At 36.8% G+C, this 16,551-nt stretch overlaps 1 protein-coding gene across 3 annotated transcripts; it reads right to left on the bottom strand.

The window, feature by feature from the left end:
* Positions 1-2,999: 2,999 nt before the first annotated feature.
* On the bottom strand, positions 3,000-15,978 carry gipr (gastric inhibitory polypeptide receptor). 3 transcript variants are annotated; one of them, XM_056271126.1, is made up of 13 exons: positions 15,616-15,978; positions 14,707-14,803; positions 14,264-14,371; positions 13,804-13,925; positions 9,162-9,272; positions 8,646-8,795; positions 6,897-7,056; positions 6,575-6,635; positions 6,401-6,470; positions 4,861-4,949; positions 4,045-4,183; positions 3,849-3,890; positions 3,000-3,364 (listed from the first exon to the last, which is right to left on the bottom strand). In XM_056271126.1, exons 1-13 carry the CDS (start codon positions 15,670-15,672, stop codon positions 3,017-3,019), a joined length of 1,554 nt encoding a protein of 517 aa, XP_056127101.1. In that variant the 5' UTR covers positions 15,673-15,978; the 3' UTR covers positions 3,000-3,016. The 3 variants fall into 3 exon arrangements, with proteins under 3 accessions (XP_056127101.1, XP_056127100.1, XP_056127099.1); XM_056271125.1 differs by having other exon boundaries at positions 14,264-14,374; positions 15,616-15,975; XM_056271124.1 differs by having other exon boundaries at positions 8,646-8,799; positions 9,166-9,272; positions 14,264-14,374; positions 15,616-15,969.
* Between the last annotated feature and the right edge of the window lie 573 nt (positions 15,979-16,551).

Below are 16,551 nucleotides of genomic sequence, written 5' to 3' on the forward strand. Positions count from 1 at the left end.
GCCTACATACCTATGTCACTTGCCCATGCATGTCTCTCATATCCGTAAATAGAGCAAAGTTGCTCGACTACTTTAATGGGTGTATGATGTGGGCGTGGTATAGGTTAATTGTCACAACGAGCAAGAAAGCTAAGGCCACATTTACACATAGCCGGGTATTTAGAGAAACGAATATTTTCCACCCTCCGTTTTCAATAATAACATCGCGCACACAACATCGTTTTCAAAAAAGTTGTCATTTACATCAACCCGGACAAATACTCCGTCGACCGCCATCATAACTATAGATATACATAATAAAGGCCTTTATTATGTAGATCTATGATGCCAAACTGGGCGCTCACATGACGCAAAAAGAGAACACAACAGAGCTCGTAATAAAATGAGAATCAACATCAGCTTGGCTTTTAGGAAATGGCGAGAACCGAGGGATTTGGGATGTTGTAAAAAAAGATGGGGGAAATGGCGTTTTTATTACTCAGCAGGTGTGTAAGGTAGGCCTATTTTATTGAACAGATAACTTGCCATATGTAGTTCTCTAACAGAGTTCATTAAAGCATTATTGTACAGGGTCATTTCATTATGGTTGTTGTAAGGCTGGGTAAGAATTTATTTTCAAGTAGACCATGTTTAATTGGAACAGTAACATCTCCAGCTAGTCAGCTTAAGATCCTTTCCATCTAAACTGGTTATATCTCTTAAACCCAGAAGTGTATGTTTTATGAGCAGTAGGCCTAGTCAGAGAGGAACCAAAACAATATTCTTTTGTAAAATTAATGCAGTTTTGTTTTTTAAACCCCCAGAGGGCCAAGTTTTAAAAACTCATTTTTTTAAATATTGAAAACTAATACAAATATTTTCTAATATTTGTATTATTTTATACAAAATATTAAAGTTATATTAATACATATTATTGAAGTAGCCTAATATTATTGAAACAAAATACAGTACAGGTGAGGAATACCAAGAGTTAAAAGCTGTAGGCTACTTTTTGACTTGAGCGCCGTGTTTTTAGAACGCCGTGTCATGCACAAGACAAAAGCGCAGCGCAAGTTAAAATAAGTTTACCAGAGATGGTCTTTATCGTTTTAACTTTTTTTTTCATTCCAGTGCCTTGCATCTCGCGTTTTTAAGCGTAAAATAAAAACTGTTCTGTGTTAACGGCCACAGTTATTCTGCAATCTATGATTGGACAAAAATAACTATTAACGGTTTTAACTAGGCTATTAACTATTTACAGTGGCTTCATCAGAACTAGACAAACTGTACCCGAGACTACAACAAAGACATATTATATTTTGACAAATTCATGCCTGACCACAAACTCTTTGCACTCGGTTAATGTCATTCAGCACTGACAGGATGGTAAGAAATTTCCCCAGGGGACGAACGCAACTCTACAACACATCTGTGCAGTTCTCTCTACGTCCACTAGGTGGCTTTAGATGACAATGGATCCGGGGAATAACCTCAATGTGAAAGCGACAGAACAACGGCCTCCGCTTGATGCATGAAATTTAGAAATATAATAAATTGCCTAAATCACAGTGAAAGCTCAGATAGTCTACAGCATACGTAGATATCACTATTATTATTGAACTCTTCCATTCATAGTAACATAAAAAGAATGTGTCCAGTGAAGTGAAAGAGTATAGACTACTTAATGTAATATAGATCTTAGTAGCCTACGTTGTGAGTGGTTCAAAAAAAGAGGGGATACACTGATTTATGCCTTCATAAAGTTTTAGAAACAATCTGTTTCCATGTTTGATAGTGTTGTTACTGTTACCTAATAACTAAATTACCCTCTAATCCTTTTAGACATACAGTTCACAGTTGGTTTCTGTCATGGCACTGAATGAAAAGGGATTAAGCCATCGAGTGGAATGCAGAAACATAATAAAGGAATTAGATTTCCTGCTGTTTAAGAGAGTGCCTAGACCGCACCATTCTGGTTGAGCGGGTTACACAAGACTAGAGCCATATAAAACCTCCATGTTAGACATTTAATGCCTCCAGTCCAGAGGCACTTATCATATCAGGGTGAGGATGTGCTTTAGACATAATGCTAGTGCTAATTTGCTGTTTATGGACATTTTATAAGTTTTATTAACTTTATTATTGGTCCTTATTCTGTATGTATATAGTCTCCCCCAAAAGTATTTAACCTGCACATAAAATTGACTGCATTAGATAACAAACATCAAACCAGGGCCTATATTTACGTGATCAAAAAAACAAACAAACAGTAAAAACAGTAATATTGGGAAACATTGTTACAACAAAAAAATATATTTTAGTATATATTAAGATGCAATTTATTCCTGATGCAAAGCAGAATTTTCAGCATTATTACTCTAGTCTTTAGTGTCACATGATCCTTCAAAAATCATTCTATTACTGATTTGTTGTTGCAACTCAAAAGGTCTTATTATCAATGTTGAAAACAGTTGTGCCACTTAATATTTTTGTTGAAACTGTGATACGTGTTTTTAAGGATTCTATGATAAGAGCATTTCATTGAAATAGAAATATTTTGTAACAATGTAAAATTATTTGCTGAAACTTTTGATCAATAAAGGCATCCTTGCTAAATAAAAGTGAACGAATTTCTTTCTTTACATTTTTGTTTTGTTTGAGTGGATGTGTGGCTTAAGGGTCCAAATACTTTTTGGGGTGACTATATTGATGGTTATTTTGGTGATTTCACAGGCTAGGCGATGTTTGTGTGCCTAACCATTTAACTCTCAACAGATAATCCTCATTCAATCAAAAATATGACTTTGTGGCAACGAGATCCACGGTGTTGCCGCATAACAGAATTCATCTTGTGTCCAAATTGAGGTATAGTGGTAAATATCAAATGAGAAAAACAAAAACAAAAACAGGTCTGTCTGGTGTAATGTGAGAAATTTGATGTAGGAATATCCTTTTTATAGTTCAAAAACAATGAGATCTCTTATTCCAAGACACTCTGTGATATCCAGCATTGTATGGCCAGCACAGTCCACATCATTCAGCAGTAGCTCTCGGAAAACATGGTTTCGCCCTCTGCGGCACACTGGGGTAACGCTGGCACATCCAACCCGTTCAGAACCTGTTTTCGGGCAGAGATGTAGCAGTACGCCTTGTCTTTCTTTGCTCCAGGATGGTAGTGTTGTTGAAGGTGGGCGTCTGTTGGTGTTGGGTCTGAGCACAGTTGGCAGCCACTGTCCAGAGGGCACTCTGGAGAGCAGGTTGGGTCATGGTGGCACAGAGGACTGGCACCTCCCTGCTGTGTGTTGCTACCTGTATTACGCTGGTCATCCAAAATGCTTATTCCCAATCTCCATCGCTGCCATTTCTTTTTGATTTCTGACTGTACCTGAAATCACAGACATGATAGGTAAAATAGCAGTTATGTGAATATATATGGCCTAGGATAGCAGGGTTATTATCATATATATATATATATATATATATATATTTTAATTAAATTTAAAACATTAACTTAAATAAAAATGATAAAATTAGATATAAAAAAACTTATTTTATTTCAGCTATTTAAGCATTCATAATTTTCATTTAGCTGAAGTACTAAAATACATTTTCTAAAATTAAAACGTTATAGACATAGAACAATAAAAAACAATTAATAAAAATGGCAAAAAACAACAAAATTACTCAAACGTAAAAATTAAATTGAAAACAGAATATATCAAATTAAATCTAATTCAAAATATTAACAAACTATAATAGCATCAATGATAATAAAACACCACTAATTATATAGTTTTTTATTTTATTTAAATACATTATAGACTATACATAAAAAATATTACACTATACAGTATAGCAAAAATATATACCTCTTTATTGACAAAGCAGTATAGTATGGCCACCAGAAAACCCTGTAGGGCAACAGCAACAAATGTGTCAAAATGCATTAACTGTAAGGATATACACTACATTAGAATAGTGCATGGAAAACAAAAAAGCAAGTACACTTGATGATCTAGGCCATGTTGTGACACGGTCTGTCTCGCTTGATCCCCTTAGTTGTACCTGAAAGGAATTGAAGAAGAGTTCAAAGAACAGGTTGACATTGCGAAGTACGCCCTCAGTCTGTTCTTCTGTCATCACAGCAAACACCACCTCATGAATCCCTAACAGGGGAATGAGGGTCAGTGTCGACTTGGCCAACCTGAGGAACCAAGAATATTAGACGCAGATTATTCAAAACACAATCCGACCCATCTCGCTTCAAAATGCCATCAACTTTTCTTTCTTTTTTTGTGATCTCATTGTTTCAGATTTAAAAAAAATCAAATCCTTTTAGGTTTTATAAATGTTTGAAGAGAGATTTCATAGGCAGATAAATTGTCAATAGTGAGGCACTGTGGGTAAATCAAAAATCGAATTAGCTTCCATCATTATTACCAATACTACATGTGCTTGTTATATTTCAATACACGTTTTATTCCACTATGGATAAGCAGGATTTAGTCTTAAAGGCTAGAAATATATTCTCTGGTGGGAAAAGAATAGCTCCCTAAAATATACGCTGTCCGCAAGGCTGACATTTGAAGAAGAGGATGAAACATTTTCTTCAACATGGTTGAAACATCAAAAGCTTGCTTAGGCACTTTATGTGACACAGTTCCAGTTTACATAACATGGATGAAATCAGAAATACCGGCTACAAGGAAAAACCGACAGATCAGGTTGTTTTAAATAGCAAATTTTACAACAAGCAAAAAAACAACAACAGACTAACAGATACTGATGAACATGAATTAATTTGTTGAAAATAATAAATAAATAAATAAATAAAAACACTTCATTATTAAATTAATTTAAAATAACAAGACAAATTCTTACCTAAATTTATAATCTGTATATCTCATCTGATGTGCTTTTAATTTGGAGATGAGGATCTGAATAATCCTTATAAATATGAAAAAGTTCACCTGCAAAATATGATTATTTATATATAAATAATTACATGTGGAATGCTCAATGTAAAGGCACACAAAACTTCTCATTCTGGAGAATGCAGAACACTGCATAAATTATCCCATGCAACTGAGTGTGACGGATCCGTTCAAACCAAGCCACAATAATTTCGGAGTGCAGAAAAACATTTCCTCAACACAATCTCAAGAGTGCTCAAGACTAATGAGTCATCCATGTATAATGCAAGAGTGACTGGTTATTTAACTGGTTATGGTGAGTTCCAGGGTAGTGTTGCACCAGCCATTCGTAAATTCGTTCTTAAATTAGAATGTAAAGTCACTAGAGGCTTAACTAGCTAGTTTGTAACCAACTCTGTACTCTATTTGGTTGCACCATTTGTTTATAAGGCAGAATAGCTAATAGTTTGTAAGCTCTCCATAAAGTAATGCGTAGTCACATAATGTGACATTTACCCTCAAAGATCCAATAGCAGCCTTCAAATACATAACTTGTGAATAACATCAAGAATAACATGTATTTTTTTTAAATATGTAAATAACATTCAGAAACTGTATTTGAAATTTGAAAATTACATTCATGACATTATATTATTTTAAATGCACAACATGGGCCGATGCTTATAGAGGAGTGCATTAGGATGGGTTCTTGTTGAAGAGCCTCTAACAAAGTAATCTGCACATAATGTTCTCTCTTAAATGTAAGTAAGTGTAAATGTCAGCATTATCATACAGTATATGTCTAAAGACTTGAAGTCCGTCGGGTAAAACAAAAGCTTTTTTGATGCAGTTCAGTCAGTCTGCTATTTTATTCTAACCCTTACTCCCGATGGGAGACTTCCGTAAATATTTAGTTAATACGTAGAGTTATGCTTTAAGTTTAATGGTGCAACACAAAAATATTTAGGTAATAAGTGCGCAAGTTGTAACAGTGACCATTTATGTCAAGTTGTATGCTACAACTTAGCATAGCTGGTGCAACCGTCCCCGGATGACTCAGAACTTGGAATTCTCTCACCTCCCACTCACAAATAACCACTGGAACATAGGTCAGAAATCCAACTAGTAAAGACGCAGCAGATCTTTCAGCCCTGACTATGATGAGAAGCACCATTTGTTGTCATTTCCAAGATGGTAGAAACTAACGCAATGTTCCATTGGTTGAAAATGTCAAGTTCTGAGTTATCTGGAACACAGGTTGGAATTGGGAAATTTCAGTAGAAATAAAAGATCTGTAAGCACATTGTGGCGAGCAGGACAAGGTCGAGGAACGTGGGAGGACGGTGCGAGGCCGGTGGCGTGATTAATGATGAACGACACCTGTGAGACGCACGGGTCTCGTATCTCTCACGTCCCTCGACCTCGTCCTGCTGTGAATGACTATAAAAACAATCAGAGAACAGATTCAAATTTTAGACAAAATGAGATAAATACAGAGGAAAACTCACTAAAATTGCCAAAAGGATTGGCGTTCGGATGATCCACCAATATGCCATATTTTCGTTGATCTCCCAGCACCTTGAGAAATGTGTAGGGAGATTTGTAATGCTTAACCAAAGTTGCTCTTAATCTTTAACCAAATGAAAGAAGGCTGTTGCATCAAGACTTCTGGCCCATCTTACCTAGTGTTCTCATACAAGTAACGAACAACTATCCAAGGCACCACAAAGAGCACAGGCGTTCCTGTCAGAAAACAAGCAAGACACATGCCTCACATTTGTGCATCCACATTAGCATTTCATTTATACTTTCTTTAAAAAAAAATAATTGTGGTAATTGTTCAAACTCATTCAATGTATGGAAATATATGCATTTAAATTAAATCTTTTTTATTTAATTTTTTATACTATATTTAATGGTTTTTATACATTTATTAAATGAAGTATTACACTTATTTTCATGACAATTGTTCTACAAAAAAAGTAGAATGAGTTTGTTACACACCCCAGCCGATGAAGAGGTACACACAGAAGTAACTGTTCTCTGAGAAGACCATCAGCACCAGCAGGTTGTGAAGATATAGACCTTCTACCAGTAGCCAATAGTAGTTGGCCCCAACACAATACTGCATCAGGACCTGAGCCACACGGCAGCCTGACATCACCTGTGGGAGTTTAATGTGGGTTTACTGTACCAAACAATGTACTTGAATAGTTTTGGAGCAGGAGCGTTTCCTCAGAGGCAAAATTGGATGAAAATAAATCCACAGCAAATTTTACAAAATATGAAATTAAAAAGTGTATAAATCCCATATTTTTCTAAAAATGACATTGTCCAACAGTGACACCAGCGGTTAAAGTTACAGCGAGATGCAACGTCTTTCTTGATTCCCCTCAGCTCAATGACTTTTAACAGACCCCCCTAAAGTGTGTCATGGGTTTGGTGAGTTTAACGGAGAACGAATGGGGAAAAAGTCATGTGAGAGGAGACAATGCTTCCATTGTGCTTTGATTGGCCTATCACCATGTTCATACTATACAATCTGGATTCATAAATAGGTCTAGACAATTAAATAATGGTTAATGGGAAGACTAATTAAAAAGTAATACAACCCTAATGCACAGATATCTCGCTTTACAACACATCAAAAACAAACTTGAAACTGACTTGAAAACATGATCTTTCATTTTTAGAGAGCAATCAGCTTGGTGGAAACCCTTGGTAGGCTACATCTCTGACTGTGACCAGTGTTTACTGATCTTTGATGAGCAGTATTTTGATGACTGATGATACGATAATAAGTTTATTAAAAGACTATTAAAAAAGCATCAGTTGACAAATAAAATAGACATGAAATCTGAAATAAATAGTTTTTATTTTTTGTGATAAATTTAAAGATGCTTAAAAAACACTAACTTAATTAGATTTATACGTTTAATAAATAGAACATTAATTACAATGTTAATATAAAAATACAAAATAGAATTGTATAAGCAATGTTTATTTACACTGCAAAACATTAAAGCTGCAGTCGGCAAGTCTGGCAGATTGAGTGGACTTAGGCAAAATTTTGAATGTTTACAACTCTCATGCCCATCCCCCACTATCAACGGATACCCTCTGTTGATAGTTCGAGTTCGTGTTCGTGCTCGTCAGTGCGTGTGCACCAGGTTATCTGTGAACGCGCCCGTCTCATTAGCATTCATCAACACCATGGAGTATTTGGAGGTATGCTGCCCTGGCTAATCTACCGATAGATTGCAATTGCTAACGTCATTTATACTCTAAATGAGCTTATTGATTTGTTAGTGTTTTGAAAGCGAGATACACCCGCCATCACTCTTCGTTACTGCGCGAACTTCCGGCGTGTGCATGTCATTGTAACGTGCGCGAGGGGTGGCTTGTGCCCGATCTGTGATTGACAGTCAGATCTCACAACCCCCTGCGCTGATTGGACCTGATGATCCGGGAGCTGTGGATTTTTGCAAAACAAATAACACGCTCCAGGAGGAGTTAGAAGCTCGGGTTTTTTTCTAAAACCACTTTATTTATATTGTTCTGTCGGATTATAGTGTCGATTTCACTGAATATGATTAGAAAAATGTTGCCGACGGCAGCTTTAAGTGTAACTGTAACATGAATTTGCATTTGATTAACAAAATACTGAGGACTTTGCCTCCTTACAGAACAGCAACTGTTTTGCAGCGTGTAATTACTGTAATGTAATTGAGTCAGTACTGTATTTCTGCTTACCTCGTCACTCAGCACGATTGAAACATCTTTGTTGTCCCTGAACTCTGGAGCGTCTTTCATGAGAAGCGCGTCTCTCGTGAGGATGGACACAGCTCGCAGGATAAATGAGGCAAACAGGTTGGTGTGGATGTAATTACGTGTGCAACGCAGCTTCCTGCAATATTACACACAAAATACATTATGGCTTTTCAAACTTGAAATACTTAACCCTGGGTCAATCTAAACCCTGGGTGAACAAATCTTGCTTCACTTTTCAGACTGCTCATAACTTAACAATTAATCCTAGGTACTCATAAACTGATGTTTCACACTGTAAATTCCTGAACCCTGGATTAACATTCTTATTTGGAGCAGTGTCATTGATTGGGCGAACAGCACGCGGCATGGTTACATTAAGGCTCTTGCTTTTTTGTCTTTTTATTGCAGGATGATGAATTAGGCCAACAGCTTTATATTGTTTGTTTTTCTTCTTCTGCATGCCATGTTCTGCTCACTTTTCTGGAGGAAAGCGGTCACTCGCCTGAATATGAGAAGTATGACGAGGGCTAAAGACAGGCTGGCCAGGGACAGAGAGTAACCAACTGTGTACATCACCCTGAAATAGGCCAAGATCATCATCTGATTCTCCTGTGAACAGAGCGAGAGAAAGAATAGCACTATACAGACATGAGCAAATTTAATTCATGTGACTACTCTGAAAGAAAAACCTTCTCAAATGTCTTGTGTGGGACATGAAGGCAAAGCTTCAGAGCAATTCAGACATTTTTCTAACTCTGCCATACTGACAACCACTGAAAGCTGCCTTAGGCAGAGTGTAATGACATCTTTATATTCACGAATCACACTAGCGAGTAATAGCCAATAACTCTGCAAAATAACTCTGCGAGCAGGAGATAAAGTCTCCTTTGCCAAAAAGAAATGAGAGCAGAGCTCTGCAAATGACACTAGTGGGATTGCTTTCCAAGTGCTTTGGTTCTTGAAATTACAGAACCGCATAAAAATTCACACAGCCAGTTTCATATTTTACATAAATTCTCCATACACCACAAATCAAACTGGTTTCTTTCACTGAGACTTTTTCCAGTCGTTTTGAACAACAACATGTACATGTGATCCATGAAAATAAAGATGTCATTACTCTCTGCCTGAGAAAGCTTTCAATGGCTGTCAGCATGGCGGAATTTAAGAATTGACTCCCTTCAATTCATGAATTGGAATTTTAATGAACTGGTACCACAGGAAGTTAAATTGGAATTTGAACTTGTATGACAGTAAGTGGAATTTACTGAATTGCAACTCGCATGATTCAACTAAGCCACAAAACTAATTTAATTGGTCCAGGATCATTTAAATAATTACATGATTCATTTGACAAATTACTCATTTATTTCCTGATCTGCAGATATTTTTCTTAAACCAAGTTCAACAAAATGTACTGAATAATATAAAGCATAGGAAGCCATATACTTATATATTTGAAGATTTTAATCATCTCACCCATAGGGCATATCCATTCAAAAGTTTGGGGTCAGAATTGTTTTTGAAAAAAAATTTGTTTTCAACAAAAACATGTATTCAGCAAGGATGCATTAAATTGATTTAAAAGTAATAAAGTTTTTTATTTCAAATAAATGCCTTTGAATTTTCTATTCATAAAAGAATCCTGAAAAATGATCAATGAGAAATCACTGTGAAGACTGGAGTAAATTGATAAAGACTGGAAAATTCAGCTTTGCCATTACAGGAATAAATGACATTTTAAAATATGAAAACAGTTATTTTAATTTTTCTTAAATTATATTTAACAATATTATTGTTTTTTTATCAAATAAATGCAGCCTTGGTGAGCAGAAGAAAAGAAAAAATCTTACGAAAACATTACATAGAAGGAAAATGCAATCTGCTAAAAACTTCAGGACCACTGACAAACCATATACAGTTGTGGTCAGAATTAATGGCACCCGTTAAATATGATTAAAAATGGCTGTAAAAAATAAATCTGCATTGTTTATCCTTTTGATCTTTCATTCAAAAAAATTGCAAAAATCTAACCTTTCATTGGGGGAAAATCACATTATAAAATAAATATTTTTCTCCAAAACACGTGGCCACAATTATTGGCACCCCTAGATTTTCTTTTTGAGTAAAATATCTCTGAAGTATATTCCCATTAATATTTACCTTTTTTATAGTGACTAGGAACATGAAATTATCTACTTCTTGTTTCACAGGAGTTTAAATATGAGGAAACGCAAAGGCCAAATTCCCTTAATCATCCATCACAATGAGTAAAACCAATGAATATAGTTCTGATGTGCATCAAAAGATTGTTGAGCATCACAAAATAGAAAGTGGCTGTAAGAAAATAGCTAAAGAATTGAAAATCCCCATTTTGACCATCAGGGCAATATTAAGAAGTTCTAATCAACTAAAGATGTTACGAATCTGCCAGGAACAGGACGTGTGTCTATATTGTCTTAAAGGGTCATGAAACCCTAAACCAAATTTTCTGAGATTTTATCAGAGGTATGTGTGTTGAACACCATTGAAGACAATGTTAGCACCTGTTAGATTTAATAGTAGGGTGAAAATGGTGAAATTTTAGTTTCTTTCCGCTATTTTCGTCTTCCGGGTTTAAAATCTTCATCGCAGGCTGTGACGTGGCATAGCACAGTATAGTGCGTTGATGACTCATCGGTGTCTCACAATTATTAATGAGACTGAGTTTTCATATCCTATGAGAAGACACTGTCTCTTAATTATTCATGACACCACTGGATCTTTCCAGTGACAGACATGTCAAACTGTGATATCGCATAGTATATGAGAGAGGCAATCATGGGACTCACGCAAGTGTTTGTTTTCGTGGTGCAAAAGTCCAATTGGGTTGAATATGTTTCCCCGCGATGCTGCCTGGGCTAGACTCTGGCTCTGGGCGGTTGGTTTTCCATCAACCACGGACACATCTAAACGTGTGTGCCGCAAACATTTTTGAGCTTCGAGAATTGGAGAATGGTGGACTTCGCCTTGTTGACAACCAATGCAGGTTGCGTCTTCCGAGTGATGCGGCACCAAGTCCCGAGGACTTTTCTATCCCTTCAGAGGTGTGTGTGTGTGTGTGTGTCTAAAATGAGAAGTCATCCCCCTCCACAGAGCCATCTTTATTATGGGGGTTCAGGGGGCGCGTAGATCTAGGCTATGCACGGAACGTTTTTTTAAAGCGGAAAATTAAGAATTTTCAAATATATATGTATAGAGTCTATAAACAACTATATATTTTATAATGACATTATAATTATACATGTAGCCTACATTAATATGTTCTCAATAGAATTACGATTACTGTAGGCTTACTAGGCTAATATAGCAGGGCATTCAGTTACTTTTGAAAGGACAATAATAAAGTGTCGTATTTCATAAGACTTTAACTTTGCCAGCTATAAAAAAAAATCTAGCATTTCCTCACGTTTTACCACTGCTTTTAGTGACAGTCGATATGCATGGGATACTGGCGATGACAGTGATGGCCTTACCACACCCCTTCTCACAGCCATCCACGCCCATTTAAGTTGCATTTTTCAAAAAGATTGTGAGCTAGACTTGAGCTGAAAGAGGGGGGTTTCATGACCCTTTAATGCATAGTGAGGAGGAGAGTTTGAGTGGCCAAAGACTCTCCAAGGATCACAGATGGAGAATTGCAGAGATTACTTGAGTCTTGGGGGTCAGAAAGCCTAAAAAGATATATCAAACAACCCCTACATCACCACATGTTGTTTGGGAGTGTGTCAAGAAAAATCCTCCTCGCTCCTTCAAAAAATAAACCCCAGCCTATTCAGTTGTCAGACACGAATGGAACTTCAAAAGGGACCGGATTCTATGGTCAGATGAAACAAAAAAAGGGCTTTTTGGCAGCAAACCTACCAGATGTATTTGGTGCAAACACGGATAAAAAGTACCCCATGCCTACGGTTAAATATACTGCTGGATCTTATTAGGATGCCAGCCGAACTTAGCCCCACCCACAACATTTGAGGATGGGAAGTGACTTGATCCGTTGTGAAGCAAGTATGCCCAAACCAAAGCTGTTCGGACAAATCAAATTGTCAGGGCGGGCTTTATACGATGATGGACAGATGATCAACCATAACGTAATCATCCACGTCACCAAGGAGCGCTTGGGTTGAATTCGTTTACAACAAAGAATGGCTGCCGCTGGAGAATTTAGATGTGTAGATTCAGCCATCGCGTCTGTTATAGAAGATGTAGACAGCGCATTCATTTTAAAAGAGGAACAGAGAACCGCGATCAAGGCATTTGTCGATCCAATTGAGTGCAGAGGCATTTTCTTTCCTGGTTCGGTTGAAACACGCCCCATAATCACAGCCCAATGGAGCAGTATCAGACTCACATTCTGACTAGAATCTGAGTATGACGACATCAGGCTAAGATCTTATATGTTGTGGGCAAATTTTTTTTTCTGGAGGTCCTTGTTCAGAAACATGGTATTATGGATTCTAGCAAATACCAACAGATAAAAAATCAAAACCTGACAGCCTCTGCTAGAAATCTTATAATGGGCTGTGGTTGGGATCTTCCATCAGGACAACGGTACAAAACCAACATCAAAATCAACACAAAAATAGGTCACTGAGCACAAAATGAAGCTTCTGCCATGACCGTCCCAGTCCCCTAAACTGAACCCTATAGAAAATGAGTGGTGTGAACTGAAGAGAAGAAGCACCAACATGAACTTATGAATCTGAAGGATCTGGAGAGATTCTGTATGGAGGAATGGTCTCTGATCTCTTGTCAGGTGTTCTCCAAACTCACCAGGCATTATAGGAGAAGACTCAGAGCTGTTATCTTGGCAAAAGGAGGTTGCAAAAAGTATTTAATAACAGGGAGCTAATTATTATAGCCAGCGAGTTTTGGAGAAAAGCATTTATTTCATAATGTGATTTCCCCCCCACTTTCAATTCTTTTACTTCAATGAAAGGTTCGATATTTGCGATTTTTTTTAAATAAAAGATCAAAAGGATAAACAATGCAGATTTATTTTTTACTGACATTTTTGATCATATTTAACAGGGGTGCCATTAATTCTGACCACAGCTGTATACATGTACATTCATTTTAGATGCTATACATGTCTCTTTACCTGTGCTATCTGCTGGCTGCCATCTGCATTGCATTGTGAGTGGTCTCTCCATGTGCGGCTGTGGTTGACAGTGAGCCACTGGCCATCTGGACCACATTCCCGTGACACAAACCCATTACGCACTAAAGAGGACAGTAATGCATAACAGGTTTTCTTTTACTCCAAACATGTCTAGTATTGGAGAGTCTTCTATGAACCTTTTTATTAATTGAGTGCATGGGAATGACAACCAACAGCATCATTTATGGTAGTCACTCATTCTTATGTTAGTATGTTCTAAATCTGTCTTATGGTTTTTACCGGTAGAAGATAAAATGAGTTTAAGATAAACATTTTCACATAAACAAATGGTAAGCTTTAAGATCCTCTTTTAAAAATGAATATGGTGAATTGAATGACATTTATGAAGCATATATTTTTATTTTTCTATGCCAACAGGCACTATTTTTGGCAGTTGTACCTTGATCATACCAAGGCAGATACCAGGGGCACGGCACTTTCACCGTTGTGTTGGGAACTCCCTCTGTCCAACAAGCGTACATATCAAACATGCTTTTGCAAAACAAACCTACTTGAGAAAATAGAGTTAATGTGAATATAAAGGTGATCCAGAGAGGTTTAATAACTTTATATACTCCTGCCAGAGCTTATTTCATATATAAAATTTTATATCTAATTGTTGCATTCCATGTTAGAAGTAAAACTAAAAATATCCTTATTGACACTCCTTATGCAAGCAAGATTTATATGGCAAGAAAGATTCATGACAAACATTTGGGGTGGTTAGTGTATGTCTGTGTGTTTACTTCTCTTTATATACATAGTAAATCTCAACTAGCTGTTTTCCAGTGTTGATATAGAAGCGCACATGCACACACACGGATGGGAAGAGCTAATGCCTACCCGAAGGTGTGGGTTGTGAGCTTATCTTCAAGATGCACTCGTTCCGATACCTGTTCCATTCCTGCACTGTGTCCTTCACCGTCTTCCCACTCACACTCTGAAATAACACATGACACCATGAGGTTACAACTTTCTTAAAACTAAATCAAAATTGGCCTTATTTACTGTCTTAATACATGTTTCTGATCTTATTGTACACAACGCTGCATGCAAGAAATGCTGACAGTTACCATGTCTTTTGCCTTGCAATTAATGAACAGAAAAATTAAAAAAAAAAGGTAAAAGATGTACACAAAAGCACTATTAGGCCATGTGTCCACCAAAGACTTTTCAATGAGAGCGCCCCATGTTTGAAAACTACAGCAGCAGCGTGACGAGGTGCTGAGCGTCTATTTCATGCTGAGCGCGTGGCTTTTTTTTCGTCTGGTTGTCGAGAGTTGAAAAATGTTCAACAGTGGGTAAAACGCAGTGCTCATCACTGTCACTGTTTACCAAGCCATTCAATCACAATGGAAGTGCAGGACAAACACCACACTGACCAACTGTCCTCTCTTTCTACGTGGTTCAGCCATATCTTTATCCAAATCAAGGGACAGAGCAAGTACTTTACATTGTGTCAACATTTTTATATTCAGAAACAAACTATCAGCGAAATCAGAAACTAGTAACATTTCCATGGATTTTCCATAGCGCTATCGAGCAGCTGGCTAAAAATACTTTGGTGGACACACAGCCTAAAAGTAATATAAGTAGGCCTATAGTATTGCAGGCCTTATGAGAGCTTTATGGAAAACACACACTCAAACAGAATTAATGTATTTTTAGGAACTATTCCTTCAAAATGAACACAAAGAAATGCATTAACAGCAAGCTATTAGTTTTTGCTGCAAAATGTATGTCGATCAATACCTCAGCTCTGCACAAGACGGACAGAGTGAGGAGGAAGATGGTGGAGGTGTTCTTCATCACTGAGACAGGTACCAGGGGCCAGACATCTTAGAGCTGGGCCCTCGTCCAACCAGAACCAGAGCAGGCCATTCTTTCAGACCTGTACGCCACCAGCTGCGCCCTTCAGGACCGAAACATAGCAGAGAATACTAAGGGAAATCTGACAGCTCAAAATGAATTAATAACCAGATGGCTTCAAGCTCTTGAACTTCCAGTCTCTGTCAGTCTATACTTTATGTGGTCTTATTCAATCCTTTGAAATAAAACTGCGTAACACATGAAAGTACTCCATGTGGCCAAAACCTGCTTTAACTTCAACCTGAATACTGCTCGATTCTTTTCTTCCCCTCACATCTACATACACTGTATGTACTTCAGTCTTTACATAGTCATAACAATTTACAGTCATTATACAGAAAGATAAATCTGCCTATTAAAATGAATGAAATACATTAATACTTTAATAACACTGTTAAATGTAATCTTGTACAAATCTCAATATAAATATGAACATATATGTATTTTTATATATGTTAGTTATTTAAATGTATAGAATTAAATAGTATAGAATTTAATATTAATAATTATCCGTATATTAAACCATCCCTAAACAACTAAAATAATGTCTGCGGAAAAAGAAGAATTAAATACAGAAAGAAAATTTAATTTAATTTTGCAAAAGTAGTGTATTTGAACAGGAATTATTGATGGGCAAACTAGAAAAAATGCATAAAAGATTAAAATAACCATTTATGTTTAGTCAGAATTGGTTGACTGAATAGGTTGTCCTTCAGAAGTCAATATAATCCAGACACTGTTGCTAAATCTCAACTTAAATCGATAATGGTTCAAGGAGGAAGGTCATTTGATCTTCAAAAGAACACTTGACGGAAGTCT

This window comes from Rhinichthys klamathensis, unplaced genomic scaffold, assembly GCF_029890125.1.
Source record: "Rhinichthys klamathensis goyatoka isolate OS25496 unplaced genomic scaffold, OSU_Roscu_1.1 h1tg000311l_1, whole genome shotgun sequence".
Classification (NCBI taxonomy): Eukaryota; Metazoa; Chordata; class Actinopteri; order Cypriniformes; family Leuciscidae; genus Rhinichthys; species Rhinichthys klamathensis.

Coding starts and splice junctions, on each gene's coding strand:
- gipr (XM_056271125.1), bottom strand. CDS start 15,672: ATGAAGAACACCTCCACCATCTTCCTCCTCACTCTGTCCGTCTTGTGC. Junction 8,796..9,161: donor TACTTCTCATATTCAGGCGA/GTGACCGCTTTC, acceptor TATTGCAGGAAG/CTGCGTTGCACACGTAATTA. Junction 3,365..3,848: donor ACTGCTTTGTCAATAAAGAG/GTATATATTTTT, acceptor CTGTGATTTCAG/GTACAGTCAGAAATCAAAAA.